Source organism: Rhopalosiphum padi, chromosome 2 (genome assembly GCF_020882245.1).
Source record: "Rhopalosiphum padi isolate XX-2018 chromosome 2, ASM2088224v1, whole genome shotgun sequence".
Taxonomy (NCBI): Eukaryota; Metazoa; Arthropoda; class Insecta; order Hemiptera; family Aphididae; genus Rhopalosiphum; species Rhopalosiphum padi.
Genome location: NC_083598.1, coordinates 68,324,017 through 68,350,007, shown reverse-complemented (window position 1 = coordinate 68,350,007; position 25,991 = coordinate 68,324,017). Strand labels below are relative to the sequence as shown.

The following is a 25,991-nucleotide window of genomic DNA, read 5'->3' as shown; positions in this document are numbered from 1 at the left end:
AGTCGCTTTGATAATAAATAGGTAAATATTTTTAAAGGTATATTACAATTATTAATGAAACATAATAATATTACTATGTCCAATGAATTTGATACGTTTTTACCATAATATATTTTATTTTATCTAGATATATTAATTTATGAAATAAAAGTTTTATTTCAATCGAAATGTATAATTTAGACATTCTACAGTCTACACAAAATTGTATTAATATATATATATGTGTGTGTGCTTATTGAATTTAAAAAAATATTTATTTATGTAACCAATATGGTAATATCAAACTTACTAATTTAATTTCAAAAACAGCAAATAAACTTCTCCAACAAAAACAACAAAACAAAACATCGGAGTTTTTCTCAGTTTGACCTATAAATTGAAATATTTCAATAACAGAACAATAATAGGTAGTTTTGAATAAAAATATTTATGTTATCCTTTCGTATTTATTTTTGATTTGAGATATTGAGCTTTAAACAATTTGACAATTGGATAAACACTAATAGTAATTTATCATTATCAGTTATGGATTAAAGTCTTAGAAATTTAATAAAATTTGAATTACTTTGAGACTATTTGTAAACATTTTTTATCCGTGAAAAGTATAAATACTTATAATTTATTGTATATATACCCAAATATGTTTTATTATTCAAGTAATAAAATATTTAAAACCTAAAATGTAACAGTACCATAATTTCTAATATTAAGTAGTTGCAAATTGTGCGTTGACTATAAAGAATTATGAAGGAGAAACGAATTACAAAATAATCAACACATTTTTTAATAATAATAATAATAATAATAGTACATTTTACAATAATATAAAAAACTTAACAAAACCAGGAGAATACTAAAAACAAATAAAAATGGTCTCTAAAAAAATGGGAACAATAATTATTATGATAAAGATCATTGTATTGGGAAAAACTTTCTCGAGGTACATTCGAGATACTATAATATACTATTATATAGATTACATAAAGAAAAAAAACAATACAAATTATAACCCTCGACATTTTTAAGGATGAATAATATAATATCATAACATATTATCAGATTCATTGAAAATGTTATTTTTTATTTTAATTTACTCAGCGTGTCGTCTCGTTAAATTAAATGCGTATGTACAAAACAACAAAAATCGTCTAAATCAACTACCGTACATACATCTATATCAGACATATTACTTTAATATCGTTTCTCACATTTCTCGCCCACCCTCCCTCTCACTTTTTTTCACTCTGTCTTGCTGTCTATATTTCTTTTAATTATCTACATACATAACAATTAAAGGTTGCGTGCGAGGCACTATATTATGATATTACAATATAATATATATTATACGTGACAATACTGACAATTATTGCAGTTTCGAATCAATCGATCTTATCATACCTGTGGACCTACACACATGGCTTATAAATCGTCAAATATACAACATTGTGATGATCATATAATAATAAAAAATAATAATAATAATAATAATAATATGTAATAATAGCAATAATTATGTAAAAATACATGATCCGTGATTCCATGATGGGTGACCGCAGATTCCTTCTATAAGTGTCCGAGGGTTATGACTGCAGATCGTGAGTGGTGTCGATCATCATGAGGCAAAGTTCATTTTAGGGTGTGATGGAGAAAAGGGTAATCCTTGTTCACTCCATCAGATTGGATATATAGCGGTGGCTGGTAAACAGTTTGGAACGATTGTGAAGGGTTGCCCACGCGGGGGAAGGTATTACATGTTATAATATAATAATCATAATACGTGGTGGATACGGATAAAGTGGGCGAGGAAGTTGAGCTTATTAATTATATGGTTTGGATAATTTAATTTTTTTTTACGTTAATCATTTTGGTATTTCAAAAAAAGTGTGAATACCATTTATATCAACCGTTCTTGTCGCTTGGACAACAGTCGGACAGCGGCCGTCAAGACCAGCACAGTTATGGTCGGAATCAGTCTTGGCGTCGAATCTGAAAATAAAAACATCACAACGAATTAGCACTCCGATCACGTTTTTTTCAATATTATTATATTTTCGGTATTATATGTATATATATATTATACGATTCACAACACTAAGATATACATGATATCGATTTATTCCGTGACGATTATAAAATTCGTCGTATTCCTTACGGCCAAGTATAAGGTAAACAAATAATATATTATAAACACATAAAGATTTTTGAATGTATAAAATATAATATTACACTGTAGTAGTATTCGATGCTATAGATCATATTGTTATTTTATCGTCGTCGACGCGGAATAAACGTATTTGCGTGATGTGGTTTGTATAATATAATTTTTATAAAACGCACACGTATATATACCTATATATATATATATATATATATATATATTATAATATTTATGTTCGTAGCATTTATTTTTACTTTATAAATAACAGAGAAATATTATATTTGTATTCATAAATATTTTTAGGTTCTGAACGGAGTGATGAATGTATTGATTCTACAATGATGTGTGGTTTTTTTTTTGTGTCTGTCATATCACGTTTTGGAGTACTAATAGTGCTTTTATTTTTGACTTCAGCCCCTCTTTGAAAAAGAAATTGAATCTAGTTGGTATTTGGGGGGGGGGTTCAAATTTCCAGTAGTCAAGAAAAACTCTGAAAAAGTAACGGAAAAACGGGAATTTTTACGCATATATAACCACTTTTCGACAATATCGATTTTTTAATTTTGCTGTAACTCAAAAACGAATCATTGTAAATATTTGAAATTTTCACCAAAAGTTTATTTTAGCGTTATCTATTTACGACTAAATTATCAAAATATTTTTAAACTATATTTTTGTAAGCCATTGGAATTTTCGATTTTTCTAAATTTCTAAAAATCTTCAAAATTTAATACAAGGAGGTTTATTATAAGTTGTTCTTGTTGTAGTAAAAAAAAAAATAATCAAAAATCGTTATTCACAATTTTTGTTTATAAGTATTAAAAGTTTAAATGTTTACAGAATATGTCAAAATCATAGTTGAAAATTCATAACATTTTTGTGGTTTATATCTAAGGTTAAAAACCCCAACACAAGGTTCTCCATAACTTTTTCTTCAAATAACAGTAAAAAAATAAACTTTAGCGTCAATATAGAAAACATTTTATGAGCGTATGAAACGAATTAATTTTTTTACGAATTCGAGTAAAATAACGATATATTAAAATTTAAATATAGGTGATAATATAATACGAGTATATCCTACTAATTATCCTAGACTGACAAATCATCTCCGTTCAGAATCGTTTTTCGTATACAATGATACCTGTCATTGCATTCAAATTTAACACATCCATTACAGTGACCTACTCATCTCCATGTCTACTATACAGCAAAGCGATATCCACTTGTCTTGCCCACCTTTTTTTAAATTTAAAATAATATTATATTATTATTATTGTACTGAAATATATTAAGTATACTATGTATGATACCTTACATAACTATTTTTACCGTTTTTAATGAATATATTTAAATAACAAGAACAAAACAAACATTTATAATGACGATGACATAATAATATTATATTGCATGCGTATATATATATATATATATGTGTGTGTGTGTGTGTGTGTGTGTGTCTAACAAACTGCAGTGTTATGATCAAACACGTATTTCGAATGATAAACGTTTACATAACATAATATTAATTATATATTGTGGTATCGTGTGGCCTTTGTTGAATCGTATACCGTAAAGTATTTAAAATTAATTCATGTTTTCAAATATATTGCTTAATGCTTAGAAGTAGAAGTGTTTGTTTGACGACAGAGATGATAGGTATTCAGTAAAATCAATGCAATAATAATAATGACTCTTCTATACTTCTGTGACCGACCATTATACTATTTATACTACATATAAGTTATCAAGTAATTTAAGTAATACTTAAAAGACTTAGAATTGTACATACGTGGTTATTGGTTGATGTATGGATTTAACATTACCTAAACAATTAAACTAGGTACTTAATTTTATCACTAAATAATTGTGGACAAAATCAAATATCAAAACATGAGCAGAACCAATCGCGAGGTGGTATAATTAACTAGATACTATACTTTAACGGTGGAAATGTGATTATTTTCTTAAGCTGGTTAGTCGGAATAGTAATAAACGAATAGAAGTCCGGTAACACGTTGCAAACTCTTATAAGGAACTCAACTTTTTATGAAGTATTTCACTTTATAAATCTCGTCAAGAGACTGTCTATTATACGAAAATGTCAGACGGATTTAGAGGGTTTATAAACTCTTCGAAGTACAAAGTTCTGGGTCAGTTTGGCGTATATATCAATGTGTCCAAGTGTCCCCTCAAAGATTATATTATTTGGAAACTATATTATTATTATTATTACTATTTTTTCAAACCGACCATAAATGGTCTTATTTTTATTGGTAAAATTGATAGATGTGCAACGCGAATGATGTGAAGTTGATACATAAACATATATAGTAGATTTAATCGTAACACTTTTTGACAGGTAAAACAATGAAGTTTTATTTTTATTTGGTTTGTGTTCATAACAAAATGGCACTTTAATTGACTGTGATTTGTTTCTTTATCTTTCAATTTTCTTGATTAACAATAGTTTTGACTTAAATATAAAACAATTATTATAGTATTCAAAGTGAATATAGATCCATTTTCATTCTCAATAAAAAATAAAAATAAAGTTATTTTATATTAATTAATAATTAAATTAAACATTACTCAAAATGTGTATACAAATATTCAAATTTTCAGGGAAATTTATTAGAACGTAAAATCATCTTTATAGTAGAGATTAAATTAAAAATTACAGCAAATTATTATTATTATATTTTATAAGGGCATCAAACAAAAATGTAATGTTATGAACTTGCATATAAAAATGTATTATTTATGAAAACAGATATTGTACATTGTTAAAGATAAAATTTTGGATAATATAAATAGTAAAAATGTAAATTCAAAAATATTTTATTAAGTATCCATTTAATTTAATATCAAAGTTGTGCATTGGAGGTAATAATAATGTTTTTATTTTCAAATTTTGAGCACAACGAAGTTAATATATATTTATTTTTTTTATATTATTTCACATTTTTATTATATGTTTAACATCGTTGGTCGTTGCACCTTATTTTTTGATATTTTTTTAGAAAGGTATCAAATTACATGACAGTATTAAATCTTAATTTTGAAAAATAATAATTTTTTAAATGTGCAAACTGCATTTTATTCTAAAATTTACTTTATTCATTATTACATTATTTTAAATTTAAAGTTATATAGGTACATTTAATTTAATTTTATATTATATAGTGAATAAGCTATAAGCAGAGTGGAGCAGAAAACATATCTAAATTTACAATGTGTAATAAGGTAGCAAACTAAGTGTTGAACTGGTTTGTACTTAAAGAAATCAAAAGTAAGAAACTCTAGGAAATATTTTTAATAATTAGAAAAACCTAATAAAAAAAAAAAAAAATAGTGAGAAACTGAAATATTTATGCAATGACAGTTCTCAATGTATTTTATTTATTTTATTATAATTTAGAAATAAATCGTGGAAACACCATATAATCTCTAAATATTATGTATATTAATGTTTCTACATAAGATATGATTTTTAAAATATTTTGGCACTATTTCAGCAATTTATAAATATTTTATTTTTATTTTTTTGAAATTTTGTTTTATTTATGTTGATACTCATTGTAATTCTGTTCCTCAGATAAAGAGTTTGTATACAAAGTTGTTTTTAAATAAATAAAAATACATAAAAAAAATTTTTTAATCGTTTGAAATTCAAATTTCTGCGAATGAGATATTCAAACATAAAATAATGATTTTAGTTATTTTGTTGTTATACAAAAAAAAATGTTAACCTTTACAATTTTTATTTATAATTTTCTATACGTAATTAAAATTTCGAAATATTTAGAACAATATATATACTACGATACCACTTAGAAATTGACTAAATAGAAGTTGTAAGCGATGTTCTTACAAAACATATTTTGTTCATTCCATTGGGTTAAGAAAATGTTGAACATTATATAAATAATAATTGAAAAATAATATAAGATTGGTAAACTATACATAAACATGGAATAAGCCATCAACTCTTAAATTTGGTAATATTGCTTTTGTATACACATTACAAATATGCATTGATTTATATTGTATAGTCTTTATAGGTCTATAGTACTTAAGGACGATGTATAATCGAAACCTACTTTATAGCAGACAGAGTTTTCTGTTTTTAATTTACTTATCTGTATTTCTTCAATTTAAAATGTAAACAATTAAAATTGTGGTTTACTTTCAGACTATTGCACATAGCACATAACATATATTCCATTAAAAAACTTATTAAAGTTACGATATTATGTAAATATATAAATTAACAGTTTTTCAAAGTATTTTTACAAAAAAATATTAAAACAATAGGTACTAGTATTGTAAATTAGGTTCCTTGTGTTTATTATTTTTAAATTAGAAATATTTAATCAAATATGAAATAAAGATATTTATTTAATATATACTATGCAATTCTTGAGTGAGTATAATATAGGTATCTACGTAAGCGAAAGACTACCATAAATTTGATATTATCGCGAGCGCTTATGGATGTGCGTATAATATAACTTGAAATTATTATGTTTTTAGATGAACATTTAAAAGTAAAGTTCGTTTATCTCGTGAAAATAAATCATAATATTACATTTAAAATAGGTGCAAGTTGTTTACTTAGTTAATCGTTGCAAATATGGCATTTATTATTGTAGCTTTAAGGATAAATAGTATATGTTTTTATTTGTGTTTGTCTTAAGACGTCTATAGAAGTTTCCAGAAGACTTTCAGTGGGTTTTACAATAAAGGGATTGTAGTGGATTTGAATAGAGTCATCGGGTAGAGAAATAGATGGCTGTTTGTTTGATACTGGGGATTGGAAAATCAGAGAGGAAAGTTAGACTAGTATAGCTAGGGTCTTTCGTAGCCATTGTTATTACGGATTAAGCTTAATGTTTTGATTGGAATTATAAATTATTGTGTATATGTGGTGTGCACACACACACATATATATAATTTTTGATTAATCCCTAGACGCCACGTATAAATGAACGTATTACTTTATAATGATATTATATGAGATAAATATTTATTAATCATTAAAATGGTATGCACATTATAACTAATATACATAATATATAATATAATATTATATAGGTATATATTGAAAGGAAAATGCAAAACGTTTTTGTTATCTATTTTATAGAGTATGATCGAACATTATTCCATGGCCAGGCGATGGGTTTAAATAATAACAATTTATATTCCACACACACGAAACACGTGTATTACGTTTACGCACCTATATATATATATATATATATATATATATATATGTACTCCAAACATCACGTCCATCTCATTAGTGAAACATAATATGTTTGCATGTCGATTTATGATTAATAATATAAATAAACGGAATAGATAAATGAAACGTTCGTAGAGAACATGTTGTTTCGACGCGTCCGCAGTGTGTATATTAGATATACTTATACAGCAGCTTTATTGATTCGAGCGGATTATAAACCGATATTTTCAAAATCAACACGTTAACGATTATTATTTATGCAGATTGAAACAGTATTTATTTTGCACTTCATGTCAACATAAACGTACGTTCCGAGTCTCAGTTTACGCGACCTGATCCGTTTTTCAGCGAATGTCGTTTAACGGAGCTCCTGTGTTTATACATCCATCCAGGCGACGTAATAACATATATTTAATCAGCGAGAACTTGCAGGCTTTTATACATTTTCTGGGAATTCGGCATTTGAAACAGGTATTATTTATAATACCGATAACAGTATAATACGCGACGTATTCGCAGCGATCGATTGGCTAGTTCATTATAATATTCCGCTAAATTCGACAATTATTATTATCATAATATCATTGCTAATTACAACGTCTACAATATAAAATACCCGCCGGCATACATATATCGCATTAGCATATCGTTATAATTGATATTCCTCGGTGAGACCTTTCGCTGCACCATATCATTGCCGGGGTTTTCTTTTCGAGATTAATCTCGTCGGTGCGACAGTGCGATTGATTCGTTAGGGAGACGATTTACAATAGCAAGTCCCCTAGTTTTCTTGCCTTTCAAATCTGTCGGCGCGAGCTGGCCGTCAAACCCTTCATCCTGACATCAAACAGACAATTCGACGCGTTCTTCGCATATAGGATTGTGTGCGGCCGGTGTCCTCGACTGCATCGTATAATCGTATAATATACGTACGCAAAAGTGTGTATTTTTTCGATTCTGTGTCTCGCAGTACAGCGTATCGATACGATTTATCGCGAATTATTGATATTTATATAATGGTCGGGAGGAGGAAATTCTATGCTATATTGATATTATATTATTATGATGCTTTTTTTTAATTTTAAATAAATACATTTTCAACTTTCATATGGCTGTCATTAAAATTAATTTTGTCTTGACGTCTCAGTATTCCACTTCATGTCATATTATCTTATTTAATCCAACTCTTTGGATGTAATTAAGTTGTATAATATACTCTCATTACATAAATTGATCTACATTTTGAAACCTCGAGAGTAGAAAGGAATAAACTAACACTACTATAATAAGACGTTGACTATTTAAATTTGATGAACTTTTTTGAACTACATTTATAATTTTCATAGTTGTTGAAAAACAAGCAATATTTTAAATCTTATCAATCGATTTACGGTTCACACCTGACCTACGTCGTTAAATTTTTATATTATGTAAATACATAATAAAACTACTTTTCAAGAATTATTTCAAAATGCATGTTGCCAATATTTACAAAATAGTTGAAAAACATTGTATATAGTTATGTATAGTGAATAGAACAAAGTCTAACATTTTGTCAGATTTCAGGCCAACTTAACGTTCAATTGGTTCACCAATTTTACGTACGTATTATTTATCGTTGTTTGATTTAAAGGTAATATACTGATATTATAAATTATAAAGATTTCATTTTTTTTTTTTTTTTTGTGGGAGATTATATGTATCGTAAATTTGGAGTTTTATTCACAAAACGCGTATTTATAGCGTTAAAAATTATGATTACAAAACCCACCTACGCAGATTTATTTCCACCTCGATACACGCTGACGACAGCGGGCCACCACACCTGACAAGTGACGATGCGGCGTAAGCTTTTTGCAACAGATTAACGTATGTTCTACGAGGGTCGAAAGCCGTCGACATTTTGTTTTATACCTCTATACGTACATATCACGGCGTGTGCGTAGTGATCCATTATATCGGATATACGCGCGACCGGAAACTGGTAGTCCGCGGTTGACTTGCGGGCAAAATTGATACGAATTCGCGGCGTGCGTCTCAGCGGATGTAATTCGTTTTCTAGAGGACGTCCCCTCGTATTTTACACTCCCATCGCTCCTATATTAGCCGTACGGATTTCCACGGGACTTTTACAAATTATGCAGCTTATTCCCCGGCGTAATCGTTTCGGGATTATATTTTAGATATTAAAAAAGTATATAATTATGTTTTTAGTTTTAAAAAAAAAATTTAGAGACAGGTAGAATTATGATGGCTATTATCTGTTGTATATATATATATATATATATATATATATATATATATATATTATAATAAATATAAACGGTCCGAATTCTACCTTTGAGTTATTAGAGTCGCGATAACGGCGTACATTCAACAGGTTTGACGAAAATTGTTTTCCACTCGAGTTTTATTTTATTTGGACGATTATAATTTATAATGTAGTTATGTCATTTTTTTTTTAAATAGAACTAAGAAAAATATTTGTCTTCTTTCATCAGGTAAATTATATTCTGAATTAATTGATTACTTTATTAGTTCTTTCTTAGACCAACTATAGTATAATTATAATAATTTAACTGTTTATTTAAATTAATATATTTCAGACACGTGAGTACAATTTTGTGTTGACATTATATAATACAATCTCTTATTAGTTGTTAATATATTATAATATTATGGTGTACATAATTTAATTAACAGTATAATTGATAAATTAAATATAAATTGAATTGCTTCAATTAATTTTCTATTAAAAATAAAACATAAATAATTCAATATTGTACACTTGACCTACAAGTATTTTATTGATTTGATTTGAATAAAAAAATAATGTAATAAATTCTTTTTATATAATTATATAGGTGCATAATTTATATTGCGTTGTAAAATTTACATTTAACAATGTGTATGTAGATTTTAGTAATCAGTATATGTTTAAATATACATATATTTAATATTTATCTAAGAAAAAACTATCAATATAAATAATACATTTTATTTTAAGTATAATATTAATTTACATTATAGTACAAATTGAAGTAAGAATATTTAGCTTTAAACATATTATTTTAAATAATAATAAAAATTGCGACATGAAATATTATTACGGTGAGTCAGTTTTTTTAGGTACAATATAGGTATTAAATAATCTTCACTTGAATTTATACAGAACAACTACCTATAAGTATTTGTAATGTAATAATCATTTTTTTACATTTCCAAATAATATAATATAACCTAATACAGTCTTAATAATTAAAAATTATACCATGCACGTATACATTTATAATAATATGATCGGAATGGTTCATAAAATATTAAAATTAGTACGATTTAATGTTTCTAAATACTATTATTAATTTATGAATTAAAAAAAGTGATTTTGGTATAAAGCGATATAAGAACAGAAACTACATTTTTTTTTTTACAATTATCGTTTTGATTTTTAAAACTGCTTGAAGAATAAAAAAAAATTCTTCTTAATAAAATACAGTCTAATGATATTATACCTAAGATTTGTGTAACCATGTTATTGGATCGCTACGGATTTCCTTATAATATTAAATAATACCAAACTGCTTATAACTGTAAATTAGGTAAATTTCGAAGCATAATGATCTACTTATAATATTATAAACATGTAGTTTATTTAATTAATTATTTTTTATTTTTCTGAGAAGTAAATTGTTATTTTTATAAACAAATTAAATAACCCTAATCGTTGTATATTACTACATAGTATTTTAAACTAAAATATGTTATGTATGCAATATTAAAAAAGGTAATACAATATTCAAAAACATATTAAAGTTACTAGGAAGGTCATTTTATTGAATTAAAAACGTTTATAAACGCACGAATTCTTAAAATTTAGATACGTCCTTTTTTCTTTGATATAAAATAACTTTCAAGTTTCAGTATTACAAACTGTTTCAATTTTTACCGTAATATATTTTTTTGATACCACATACTTAATAGTAATATAATCTATTATATATTATTATAAATAATAAATATAAAAATATGAAGTCCAATAGCATAACACAATATTGATTTAAATTTTACAATTAATTAATACTTTGTTATGTATAGTTAACTGACTTTTAGTTCTATTAATTAAGTTAGCTAACTAATTTTTTTAATTCTTAAAATAAAATCCTTAAAATAAATTTAAATATTACGAGAAACAGCTAATATAGGTATTTATTATATATATAAGATATTGGAAGGAATTACAGAAGAAACCTATAAATGACATCACTTGTTAAAGTTCTCCATAACCTGAATATTGAGAAACTATTGAAGATTTATTTAATAACTTTGCACCACAAAAAAATAATAATAAACATTAAATAAAAATAAATAAGAACTTACTGTATAAGAACGGTGTGAATATGTTTATAGTATAAATAGACAATTGCTTAATATGTATCTAAATATTTTAAAAATATCATTATATTTAGTAAAATATAAAAATATTTTGAACATTGTCTAATTCGCACTGGCCATGGCTTAAGCCCTAGAGAGATATTTTAAATTAAAATTAAATAACAATTTCATAATAAAAAATAAATACAAAATATTAGTTCAATTCTGAGGTGCCGTTAATAAACTACTTTCTCCGTAAGAAATGTATTTGATCTTTCCTTTTTCTATCGTTTTAAAATTTCTTAATGTTTTATTTAACAGATTGTAATTTGTAAATATAAATTTAAAAATTAAAAAAAAAAATGTAACGTGGCATTACTAGTGAACTTACAATGTTTTTTACGGGATATGAGTTATGTTAAGAATCTCGAATTTCTGTCACATTTGGTTACAACATTTTGAAAATATTTGAATTCATAAGAATTATTTCAAACAGTATTAGGAACTGGCACATCAGTACCCGAAATTAAGTGTTGGAATTCTGAATGTTCTTGTAAGTTACAAAAAATTATTGTTTTTATATTTTATTACAAAATGGTGGTTTTATAATCTTGTGAAATGTTCGTACCAAAATTCAGAATTTATGATACTGGAGAAATGTACCTGAGATTTATGGCTTAAAAAATTAATTTAGCCTATTATATTCGTTAATATAATATAAGTTAGTTATTAAGTTTCTCGCGCTAAAAAAATGTAATAAACATACCTATTGAAAGTCTTTAACATTTGATTTTAAAATGCGTATATTAAGTAATTTGGTCGGGCTAAAGCCACACTATTATTATTCCGAGATTCCGAGTGGTTTATAGATGTAATATGTCACCTAGCAAGCTGGGTGGTTTGCGTAGTTGACAGAAATCAAAATACTATTATCTGTGGGTTTTCGGTTAAATCTTGAAAGACGGGGGAATCATCAATCTCCCGGAAACCCTAATCTACTCAAATAATTTTCCACAAATTATCCCGAGAAGACATTTTAGCAGCTATTAAGCAAATTATTATTTCAAAATTGATTATTTTTGTTTTTTTTAGTATAAACCAAAATTTGTGAGTATTTATATATAAAAATATTTGTAACCAGTAGTAATACATTAATTTTCAATATTATGGATTGTTTTCATATTATCATCACTATTTAATATTTTTCTTGATTCTGAGCAAAACAATGCGTACCTATATTGTTTTTACCGTCATGATACCTTTCGTCACTATGTAATATTGTTATATACGAAAGGCAATAACATTTTCAAAATATTTAAACTAACTTTAATACCATAAATTTATGGCACTCACAAAGCGGTATTACTTATAGAAAAATAAATTTCTAATAGAAATAGAAATTTATTATAAAATATATTCCGATATAAAAGCTGACATACTATCGTTCCGCTAAGAACCGTTTTTCGTATATACAACGATTTATAATCGAAATATTGAATTGAAATATATAACATTCACCACAGTAATATACCTAATGGTGGTGAACACACGACATCTGCTACAGAGCAGAGTGACTTCCTCGGTTTTTTATATTATCGTTCATAAATTAAATAGTGACAATCTTATGAATTAAATTTATGTTGTTAATGTATTTTGTTGTAATAATTATAATAAATGATCCTTAATTATATTATTTTACAATTTCACATTTTTATTTTATTATCTTGTCCCACGAGGGCCACAGTGGTATTTATTAATTCATTACCTCATAACAATACGAGTGATTTGTGATATATAATGCATAACAGTTTTGGGTAAAAAATGACATGAAACAATATAAATTATTTTGTATTTTAATTTATAAAGGTGTATTAAGTGTATAACTAGGCCCCAGGAGTTAATGCACTAAAAATTACCAAAATATTCATACATTTATGTGCTTAAAAACACTGATATATATGCTGAGAAATATGCCCTTAATTTTTTTTAATTAATATATTTGAATTCAAATTACTATAATAATATAATTAATATATTTAAATTAAAAAACCTATTTTAATAGTATATATTATTATTAAGGAAAAAAATTTTTTAAGCAATACAATTCAAAATCAAAGACTTTGATTAGAGTTGAATCATCAAACACATTTATTGATATATATGATATTTTATTTATCAATAAGCCTTTATTTAAACAATTATATAATTTTTAACTCTAATACAAAAAAATAAAAATAAAACCTAAAAATATATACAGAATAAAATTATGTGTTTGGATTAGTAAAAGTTTACTTCAAATTTTAATTAATTAAAATATTTTTTGTCCATTCAATCAAATCATGAAATGTAAACTTATTAGCATACATAGAGTACAACGATTTAAACATCCAAGCACTACTAAACACCTGTAGTTATTTAATTATTTTTTTATTTTTTGAATATAAACTATTATTGATATATTTGAATTTGATATTTAAAGTATTTTAATTTTGTTACAATTTAAAAACAGAATATTTATCAGCTGTATATAGGTATACCGTAACGTTAAGCATGAAGAAAACTTGAATAATTTTTAAGTTTAAAATAATTGTTGTTGAAAAGTATTATTATTATTAGGTATTTCATATTATTATAGGCATAACGAAATATATTTATTGTATAGTCGTATGATACTCACTCACAGACTCATATACATAATAGCATATTGTAAAGACATATAGCGAACTCGCAGGGTAAATCATGAATTTTTATCATTGCACAATACGAACAAAAGGCAAAAAACATTAATTACATTTCGACTTTGCATATTAATACATATTATGAACATTGTCGTAATTTGGGTACAATGAGAAAACGTGGAAAATAATACAATTATCCGCTGAAATTTGGGATGTGTCGTCTCAAAGATACAATTATCCTTTTACCGAAGACTTTGCATATTTTCATAGAATGATTAAATATAGGATGGTATATTATTTATATTTTAATATTTTATAAATAATATAATACGTTGGTATAGTATGACGTCGTTTTAATATAAACGGTAGTTTTAATTTCTTATCAAGGCTTACGTTTAAACGACTAAAAATCAATGTTTTATAAAGTTATCTTTCATTTACTTTGAATATTATCTATTGTCAATCAACAATATATTACCATAATGAACAATAAAATAAAACCATATAAATTAAAGTTAGTAATAACCAAACATAAATTGTTTTCACCAATGTAAAAATAAAAAAAAGGCGGACAAGTTTATTCTAATGTGTTGTACGGTTGGTGTGGAGTGGGTCACTGAAATTAATGTGGTAAATTTATTTGAATTCAATGATATATCATTACGCACGATAAATGACTTTAAGCGGAGAAAATCAATCAAAATATTATTATATCATCGTTTAAATATGTAATATCGTATTTTGATAAATTCTAGGAATTTTTAATTTTACCCTTTCAATTACAAACTAGTTCAAATTTCTATCTAAAACAATCCTCAATGTTTAAAATCAAAGCATTTTGCTTACTATTTAGCGTGTATTCACACACAAAAAAAAAACCCCATCATTGTAAAATCAATACATTCATCGCTACGTTCAAAATCTAAGATATGAATTCATAAAAATATTTTTATATTTATTGAATTCCTTTAACACAATAACATTTTTTTGAAACGGCCCGAGCCATACCCCAAAAATATTTTTTCATAAAAATTTTATTTCAAATAGATAAATTATTGAAAACAATTGACTCCAGTAAAAGGTAAAAATAGATCCAATTTTAAAACAACAACATTCCGTTCATGGTATTTACAAAACAATTATACTCGTCAAATAAAAACCTATAGGGAAGAGGAGGAGTTTGGTAATCGTTACGTGGTTGTAAGCTCCCTCATTTGATCACGAAAATGCGACTAGCGTGTATCGGCAGTTATCGGTGCTTACCTGTTTCCATCAATGTATAATTATTAATTATCGCGTTATCACAAATTATAAGACAGACGGTGTGTGTGTTATAATAATATTCAAGAAAACGACTTACTTTTGATAATGCCTGGCCTGTTGGGTTTGTTGTACGTCTGCCCAGACCGAGTGATCTCGTTCAAAATGGAATCATCGTCTGCGAAAACAAATAAAACACACATTACCGGGACATTCAGGTACATTCATCCGTACATAATGTATATATGAATAGATATTGTTATATGCGAAAACGCCGTCGTTTCGTTAACACGACTGTCCCGTCGGGACTGACTATAATATAATAATATGTTATTATACCTAGCACCTCATATTATTCTATGGTGGTGCCGGGGCGTTCAATTTTTCCCATCGGACGAGTTTCACGGCCGATTCAAAGCGAGCGATTTCATATATTATTTTCCCGCGGTCCGCGGTCAATAAAAGCAAGCGTTTAAACGCACGTGGTTCGGCGGGCGCGCTATGATGTCGATCCGCCGCCAACACAGACACGGCTGAAAACTTCACGATCGGTCCCTCGAGGGCGCGAGGGCAAGAAGACGGCCGCGGACACGAGCGGGCGGCGGTGGCGAGAGGGAAGAAGGTATGTATATGTATGTGTATATACACACGTATATAGGGGAGGTTAGTTGGAGGGGTTGTGTTTCCATAATCGAATGTCGAAGGTTTACCCGAAGGGTTGTTCTCCTTCTCTCCCGCTCCGCTATTATAATGAACGCAACATCTGTCGGCGTGCGTCCCTCGTAACACACATATATACACATATATATATTATATTTATATTGCTCGTATATATTATAATAATATAATATCGCCGTGTGTATATATATATATATATACATATATATCTATGTAAGCACGAGAGTGTGTACCGCGAGCGAACCGTCGTCGGCCGATATAACTGTGCGACCGCCGCCGATAGTATGTCTATACACCACAAGCGTTGTCCCGCGTATATATATAATATGTATATTATATGTATGTGTGTGTGTGTATATTTATACATACACCTCGAATTCCCACCCCTCGCGGCCGCTAAAGCTCTTCCGAGTCCTTTCATTTATTATTACCTTTTTTCCTTCCTTTTCCGTTCGTGTTGTTCGACGTACCGTTTTCTAAATCGTTACTCCCATCGGTCGTCCATTGTGGACCTGAAACATTCAAAAACACACAACCAACATTGATATCAAAACGTTATTGAGGCAAAATTGGTAAAAATAAAAAAAGCACAAGATAAAAAAAAAAATAAGTGGATTAAGACATCGAAAACGACTACCATTTGACTTCATAGGTGAGGGATGTGGTGTATTACATTTTTTTTAACCCTTATATTTTTATTTTTTACCTGCACTCGATTGAAACCTGTTGAATAACGGCATACATTTTCATTTTTTTTTGACATTTAAATTAATCGAAAAGTTGTTTTGATTAGAAATTAAATATGTACTTACAAGTGATTAACTGATGAAAGTTTTTAATCTTTTTAGAAAGTTTAAAAAGTAATATTATTCATAAAATAAAAAAAATATTTATTTCAAATTTTTAAATATAAAAATAGCATGTTCAACTGATAACTAGAAGCCTTTATTATTAATAAATGTACAGAATATTTTTTAAAAATATGCCTCGGAAAACTTAATATTATATAAATATATTTTAAGGTATTGTAAACAACACGTAAATATAATTCTATATATATTTATTAAACTCAAATTATTTATATAGTTTTCCAACTTAATAAAATTTATATCCACATTTTACAATTTTAAATTACTTAAACTATTACATCTACTCTATACTTTTGTAAACTAATTATGTACTTGTATTTGTTTAATTTTAAATTATTATTGTATTATATGTAATTTGAAATTTAACAGTGATTTCCCTTGTTAAGGTATTCATCAGCTGGAATGAAAAATAAACAACGTAAGTATGTCGGTAAAATACAGAGGGTTGAAATATAAAAAGTCTCAATGATTTAATTTAAATTTTTTAAATGTTTCACAATAAAATATGCAGCTTCTATATTATTAATAATAATTTTCTCATATCGAAAAAATGAAGACATTTTTCAACCAAATCACATTGCTGGAATTTAATTTAATAGTAAAAACGATAAAGAGTTCGTTGTATTAAGATATAGTATGATAGGTACTGAATAAGTTTATTTTTAATTAAATTATATTTTAATTAAAATATCGATTTTTAGTCGAATAAAATATGTATTAGATTTTTTTTTTTTTACTTCTTTATTACTCAAATAGGTAATTCATATGTCAAAGTTATTAGTTTATATAACAATATACATTATAATACATTTATGTTATTTATTATATGTCATCTAATATCGTATAATATTGTAAGCGGGTAAAACGATATTATCCGTCTTACCTAAAGCTGGGATGCCAGAAGGGGAGGGATTCTCCGTGCTCTGAAGTTCTGGTGCCAGAGTGGGTGGGTGTGAAGCTTTGCAACAGATAGACAAGAATATATAGTGTTAGACAAGAATAACAGTGCTAGAAACGTTTAATGTTTGTTTTATTATTATTTCCATGCACATTGTAATATAATTATAGTATGTTACGATAATATCTAAACGAAACATGCGTTCAGTCTATGTCAAAGTTTATGTACATAGAAGTTATATGTGGTTAAAGACGATGTGTCGCAGTACATTACAATTTATGGATGAGATATTTTTTTTTTCGGAGTAATTACTTAATGGAATCTACCACGAAAAAAGCGGGTTGTACTATATACTTACGCATTATTACGCTTTATATTATTACGAAAGCAAATACAATTATCAATTTTAAGATACAAAATATTATCTATTTTTGTATTCATGAAAATATGATGAAAATTTCGCATACAAAATATACTACATACAGTTATATTCCATGCAAATATTAAAAAATTTAATTGATTTTTTTTTATATTAAACTACATTAGCAAACAAACATTTGATTTTGAAAGTAAGTGCGTTTTCAAATTATTAAATATAAATCTGAAACATGTTTTATTATCGTTCAACTGTGTTCTCGTGGCACCCTCTGACCTTCTTAACGTAGAAAGTTTTGAAAGTTGTAATATTTTATTTATCGCAACGTTTGCAAACACAAAAACAGTATAAAATAATTTAAAACCGAAAAACATAGTAATAAAGCCTTATGCAATCAAATTAATTTATTATTTTATCGTAAATACATCGAATTATAATGTCCCATACTCCACAATAAATAATTTTATTCTTTTTCTCAGATATAATAATATGATTGTAACGTTTGATTGTTGCACGGATATTTTTATTTTGCAATAAACGTCCTACTCAATAGATATAGTAACAAACGCGTTCACGGAAGTGTAAATAATAAGCATAATATGAGGTTCAATACCCCATGAACCTTATTCATCTGTCTCTCACCTAGAACATAGATTCTTTTACGGCAGTTCCCAGATTCACACATAGCTTGTTTATGCCATAAATAAAATAGCCTTTTTTTTAAAAAAAAAAAAACATTTTTATAATTCCATATTCTGTCGTTTATTTTGTGTAACAATTCCATATGTTGTTTTTATTGAGCGGTAAAGTATTATAATTAAGTGAAACTATTTATTATTTAATTAGTTGGTAAGTATAGATATATTATTTTCGTAAAAATAGTCATACAAATAATTTAATTATTGTCATTATCGAAAATTACCATTGTATATTTATTGAACGGTATTTTCGGTTTATTATTTACTCGTACAAATCTCAAAGCATTATTATTCAGCATTAAAATAAAATCACTGGTTTTCAAACTTTTTAGCGGTTTTGGACATATAACTTTTATTAATTTCAGTAGAAACAGTCGATATAGTATTATTATATCAATAAACGGATATCACCATCAGTATATTGGTCCTCGTCTTCTTATGTTACGCATTAGATATTTTTTTCCTAAATATATAACCTAATCTAAAAATCCTAAATATTTATTCTGAGATTTGCGAGATATTTAAATATATTATTTGGTTTTAAAGTTTGGTACGCTTATTAAATACTATCACATACAATCACTGATTGAGAAGACATTATATTTCTATGTTTTTTAGCTCTTTTGTCCCATATACGAAAGTGTGTGTCTGAAAATGACAGTCACCAAAAATTCGATTGTTTTTTCCTTATGAAAGCACTTCTGATTTTTGTGGACTATACTCCGACCATCGTCATCAAACGGTTGGTAAAATTATTTTCAAACGGCCGGCGTTGTATAAGTGTCTACTGCCATCCCGTCGCCCGCTACATCATTTCGCGTGTTGGAAAGTTTACGGTTAAACGAGACGGAGGCGGGTTTGCGGTAGGACAATAATATGTATAGTGCGTATACGGTTTGTGCGGGGCTCGTTTACCGGCGTAACACGATTTCTTGTCGAAACTATTACCGTCGGTAGCCTTACAACGCGGTCGCGACCGATGAGCCCGGAGGACAGCAGTCCTTTTGCGAAATTGCTCATTACCGGTGGTCGTGGAAACTAATTATTTTAACATCCGTTTTTGGATGGATATCAACCGGCGGTCAGCCACATGTACAGCCCGCGGGCATCATATGTTAATTACAATTCGGACCGCAGGCGTATATCCGAAGACCACCGCGTTTTCCACGACGATATGCATAATATAAATATATTATATATATATATATATATATATACAGTCACGGTAGATATACATGTATATGCATGTAACTGCGTATATATATATATATATGTTATAATACACGTATATAGAGGTACCACTATACCGAGACTAGACCGGTGGTTTTAAAATACGTCAAATGTACGAAGCACACGCACGATAGCACGGGACCGAGCGGTGCCACCGCTACGCGCTCTCGGATAATATTCATTTTCTCCGAGAGTAATTATTTAAAACCCTTTGCCCGCTGCCAGGGCGAGTGGATATTATATAAAGCGCGAACACGACCGCATCGGTTATACGACATATACTTATACACGCGCGCACATATTGTGTATAATTACACGTCCACATATTGTAGGCGAACTGATATGATAGCACCGCAACGCGGAATTCCGGTGATTTCGATCGCGAAAGACGTACGTGTCATCGCGGTTTGTGTGGTCGTCGGTCTGTTCCGGATCGCGGCGATCGGTTTTGTATACATGTATACATATATAGGCTTTATTGTATTATTAATGTGTAGTATAGGCATATCCTTATTACATTGGTCTGCAGCAATTGCGGGAAACGATTCGATTGCGATTCGATGTGTGACAACGGACGTGCGGTGTACAACGAAATTAATTATTAACACGGGAAGTGTCCGTTACACACCGCCCGATATCTGAAGCAATATCGATTTGTGGTCATATTGTATTCATAATAATTTCGTTGAAATTCTCGAGTGTAATTCACCTATACAGACGGATCGTACCAGACATAATATGCACAATGCCTGAACTAGCATATTTTTTACCCGGGAAAAAGTATAAAATTAGCGCCCTCTCATAATTCAGCCCCCTATATTATTCCACTGTTATTTGGTAATTTAGCGCCCCTTACAGACCATGATTTTCGGTGCAAGTGCTCCGGTCCCCCTAGATCCAGTTCTGAATTTTTGTACATATGAAAGCTGAACGTTATCGAAATATCTTTTTAATATTATAGCATTATAATTAATAATATTATAGTTATAAATACAACTGTTAAGATGACTTTTTTGTATGTAATTTTGATGAAAAAAAAATGCCTTAATTAAAATTATCATTCAAATTGATTAACTTATAATTTATACATCAGTTTAAAAGCAATATTTCTCGAAGAAATATATCTAATAAATGCTAACAGATATTTTAAAATTGCATTTAATTAATTTAAATTGCATCATAGAGATAGCAGTGTTTACTACACGATTATTATTAGTTGAATACAACTAAAATGTAACTCTTACGATATTCAAAATCAAAGTGAATTAAATGCAAGCGAATATATTGAGAAGAAAAAACTTTCCATGCAAATTGGAATAGATTTTATGCTAGAAAAATCATCAATTTGTATTTTCTATATATATAAGCGTAAATCGAGGCACACGTTAAACAGCATTAATGGACAAGGAGTAGTGAATTACAAACTAAGAACACTTGACATCTATTCATACACCCGACCCCATTCATATTAAGTACTCAGATGAAATCCTTTACTAGCTGTGGTGTCGAAGAATTTTCATAAACTAAAAATAATTATGTGATGATAAAGTGTTTGGTTTAAACTATAATGTGAAACATACTTAAAAGAAGGTTTCTACATTGGAAAATAACTTATATAATGTAACATAACGGTGGATGACATTTGTGTTTTGTTTTTAATACTAAAATATTTAGTTTTCACGCGTTAAAATATGAAGGAGAATACATTTTTTTAATTAAAGTGTAATATCATAAAATATTTATTATGTAAAAAAAAAAGTTGAAAATTGATTGAAACATTATACCACTTTTAAAAATATTATACTCGTAAATGTACCATCTATGGTTTTTACACACAAATCACAAAAGAAATTATTCGGAATGATTTTCGTTTTCAATCCGCACACCGTAAGTTTCTCGGGAAATATTTCAGTATTCGGTACGTTAATTCCTGCTGAAAATGTTTACTTTATATTCTTTGAATCACAAAGTAATTCTAACCCCAAGTTATGATCTTGGAATTTTTTTTAAAAAAAATAATACGGAGGATTTAGAAATAAAACAGATGACGGTTAAAAACCCGAATACCGGAAACAAACGAAACAAAGATGAAATCCGGAGAATTCTAAAGTAATTATAAATCGTATACGCAGAACAGTATAATACACTAGCGCGTGAAACTGAAATGGAAGCAATGAAGAAATTATTTCGCATTTTCTTTATTAATTTGTAACTGTCATAACCCTGAAGATAAAAAAATATACGAAATTAAATCAACGTAGGAATTCAGGAATACGGTTTAATTTTTGGAAACAGACGTCGCACGAATGAAGGGCAATGATACATGTAACGCGACTATATTGAACGGAAACACGGACCACTAACCACTCATGGATCTCTAATGTATATAAGTACTGTATTTATCTGTGTATATAATATATTAACTAAATTATATTTTTTTTAATGTCAGTGTTGGATACTCTTGTTGGTGCGACCAATTTTATTATGTATTATAAAAATCTGTTTACACGAAATATGAACAACATTTAACGTATATTTATTACTATATTTAAACGTCGACATTTTTCAAATTATTTTATATTTTCGAAATTCAATCATACTAAATTGCATATGTTCTGAAGTGGAATAATACATGGTTTTTTAATTTGTTTTGTTCTTATAGATCTAGACTATAATAGAAAAACAAGTGCAATAAATACGCTAAGCTACTGAAACTGGTATAGTATTGGTGCAGGGGTAGTAAAAGCGGTCGTTGCACAATGTGTTATACAATATACAAATATATAGAGACGTATTTAAAAAAATCAAGAGGTATTTTGGAACAGAATATAATAATAATGGTTAGTGAAATTGTTTTCTTTTAAACCAAACTTATAAGTTTTCTTTTTTATGAATAGAAATATTTTTGGAGGGTCTTTAAGATCCAAAATATATTGAGAAGTAATAGTGCTAGTTATAATTGTAATTGGTTTTTACATTATTGTCCTGCAATGAGAATATTAACACTGTGGTAAAAAAATATCAATATAAGAAATGAAAACATACCATCGGACGTGATTGTTTTATTGGAAGAGGTGAAATGGGTTTATTGGACCATTTTCGAATATCGTCGAAAGGTTTAACACAAAAATATTGAGAAAAAAAATTACGAGTTCGAGCGGTACATTTTATTATATTTTTAAATATATATAATTCGACATTGACCATTTATATTCGTAATGTTCCTATAACAATGAACAACAAAGATAGATTTTAAAAATAATCGTCCAACAAGCCCATGCAATTAATATTGTTTATGAGGATATTTTTGGAAAGATTGTCCGATTCACGTTAGTATCCACATAACATATTGTGCAATAACACTATACACATCTTACAAGCACCTTATTACTTTATATATGCAGTAGTAATACAGGATAATTCACCAATCATGCTCACCCCTTATATTATATAAAATAATGAATACATCATTATTATAACTATAGTTACACGAAATCTAATTTTCAAAATTTTTAAATACTTGTACACTTAAAACCCGTATCTTAAAATTGTCGATATTTTTTAAGCTACCTCCTTAAGGAGTAACCCGAGTAGATACAGACACAAACTTCCGTTTTTAAATGAGAACCATTCTTTTCTACTATAAGTTATTTAGCGAATAATTTTTCTGAAAATGTTAACGTATCAAAATCAAAATTTGAACATAAAGTGTTTGAGTTAATTTATTTTAGTATACTAAGGATATTATGTCCATAATAATGGGTTTGGAAGATATAAGGTCTATATGGTGATTTGAAAATTTTAGTAATTAATAATAATCCATCAATATTTATGATTTGTTTATTAATTAGTAAAGCCGTTATTTATTATAATATGCAAATACTTTATAGTGTTTTAAGGAAATGTTTGAAGACTATAGCATTCTTAGTATAAAAATTTTTATATCTGAAAATCTAATTGTTCAAATTGTTAGCATGTGTGTAAACATTTAAAAAATATATATATGGCATTAAATAATTTTTAATAAATTAGGTGAGTTTTCATTCTGTCAAAAACCGAAGTTACGGCGACGAGATATTTCGAAGTAGTATAACATATCTCAAGAATTTGAAAATACGGTCTTCGTGTAGGTATTAGTATTTAAAAATTCCAAAATCATAATATTAGAATAATTAATAACGGATTATTAAGTGTAAAAACGTGGGTGTTCGGTGAATCTCCCCGCAGTGTTCATAACGACACATCGAGCTTGACGACTATAATAGGGCGGCGGCGGGGAGGTTAGCGGAGGAAAACTTTTTTTTTCGTGTTGATCTATTCACGCATAATACGAACATAAAGTACGCGGTGTGCGTATTAATCAAGTGCGACCACTCACTGTACAGCCGAATCGTGCCGTCGGTCTCGCCGCGCGAGTTTTTCGCCACGCACTTGTACACGCCGTAGTCGGTGTGCGACACGTCCACGATGGTCAGCTTCATTTGCACTTTGTACGACGGCACACCCTGTATGGACATCGCCTTGTACTTGCTGCTGTCGTGCAACATCTGCCCGCTGTCCCGGGTCCAGTAGTGCAACGACGTGGGGTGCGCCTCGGTGTAACACTCCAGCGTCACGTTGTAGCCCAGCGGCACGCCGACCAGCTGATGTGGTATCCACAGCATCGGCGGGACTGTCGTGAAACACAAATCGTATATAACATTACATTGCAGCTAAAATATTGTGCGATATATACACCGTCGTCGTGCCGAACGAGACAAAAACCTGTAAGTCTATACGACTACAACTATATTTTACAGGTAGTTAATTTTTGGCTAGGAAATATATGTCTTATTTTGAAAAATGGACAAAATATATTACGGATAAACGACGTCCGTGAATAGTGCGGAAGCATTTATTTGTATTATAGTACTTATAGGTGTGATAACTGTGGAGGCGTATTTTTATTATTTAGGGGAGGGGTTGGAATTTATGATTTGCGAAAACAAAATAATATACGAAATCACAATGACGTGTAAAAGTTGATGATTAATAATATTATAAATTGTTACAAAAAAAGTCTTTATAATTTTTTTTTTTTTTTTTGGATCAGTAAGAGTTTTACAACGTTGTATTTATGATTTTTATTGTTTATTGAAAAAAACGAACAAGTTAATTTATTACGATAAAACGCAAACTTTAACTTTAAAAAAAAAAAAAAAAATGTGAATGAAAAACGTGTATGTTACGGTCGTCGGTCAAAGAAGGAAAACAATGACGTTAATGCTGGGAAACATGCTGTCGAGCTTACCCGAAAATCGGTTAACAATAACGAACACAATGTAACTCAACAGCTCAACAATATTGTCACCCATATGGCCATATATATATTATATACTTACATAACATATAGGTTATTGACCTACAAATAATAAAGAATGAAGTATTACAATTTTTAATCTAACTTTTGAATTTCTCCGTCGTAAAATAGACGATAGAAACCAAACTAAGTTAAATTTTATAACGAAGTAAGTATTGCATTCACGAT

The 25,991-nt window shown here is 28.2% G+C and overlaps 1 protein-coding gene across 2 annotated transcripts in view; it reads right to left on the bottom strand.

Moving 5' to 3' along the window:
- Positions 1 to 760: 760 nt before the first annotated feature.
- LOC132921563 (neurotrimin-like) overlaps positions 761 to 25,991 on the bottom strand; it is an 85,963-nt gene continuing 60,732 nt past the window's right edge. The window contains exons 6-10 of one of the 2 annotated variants that reach the window (XM_060984643.1): positions 24,843 to 25,136; positions 18,146 to 18,220; positions 16,825 to 16,905; positions 15,816 to 15,893; positions 761 to 1,986 (exon numbers count right to left, since the gene is read on the bottom strand). In XM_060984643.1, coding sequence (XP_060840626.1) covers positions 1,895 to 1,986; positions 15,816 to 15,893; positions 16,825 to 16,905; positions 18,146 to 18,220; positions 24,843 to 25,136 — 620 coding nt within the window. In that variant the 3' untranslated portion in view covers positions 761 to 1,894. The remainder of the gene's footprint in view (positions 1,987 to 15,815; positions 15,894 to 16,824; positions 16,906 to 18,145; positions 18,221 to 24,842; positions 25,137 to 25,991) is intronic. The other variant, XM_060984644.1, reaches the window with a different exon arrangement.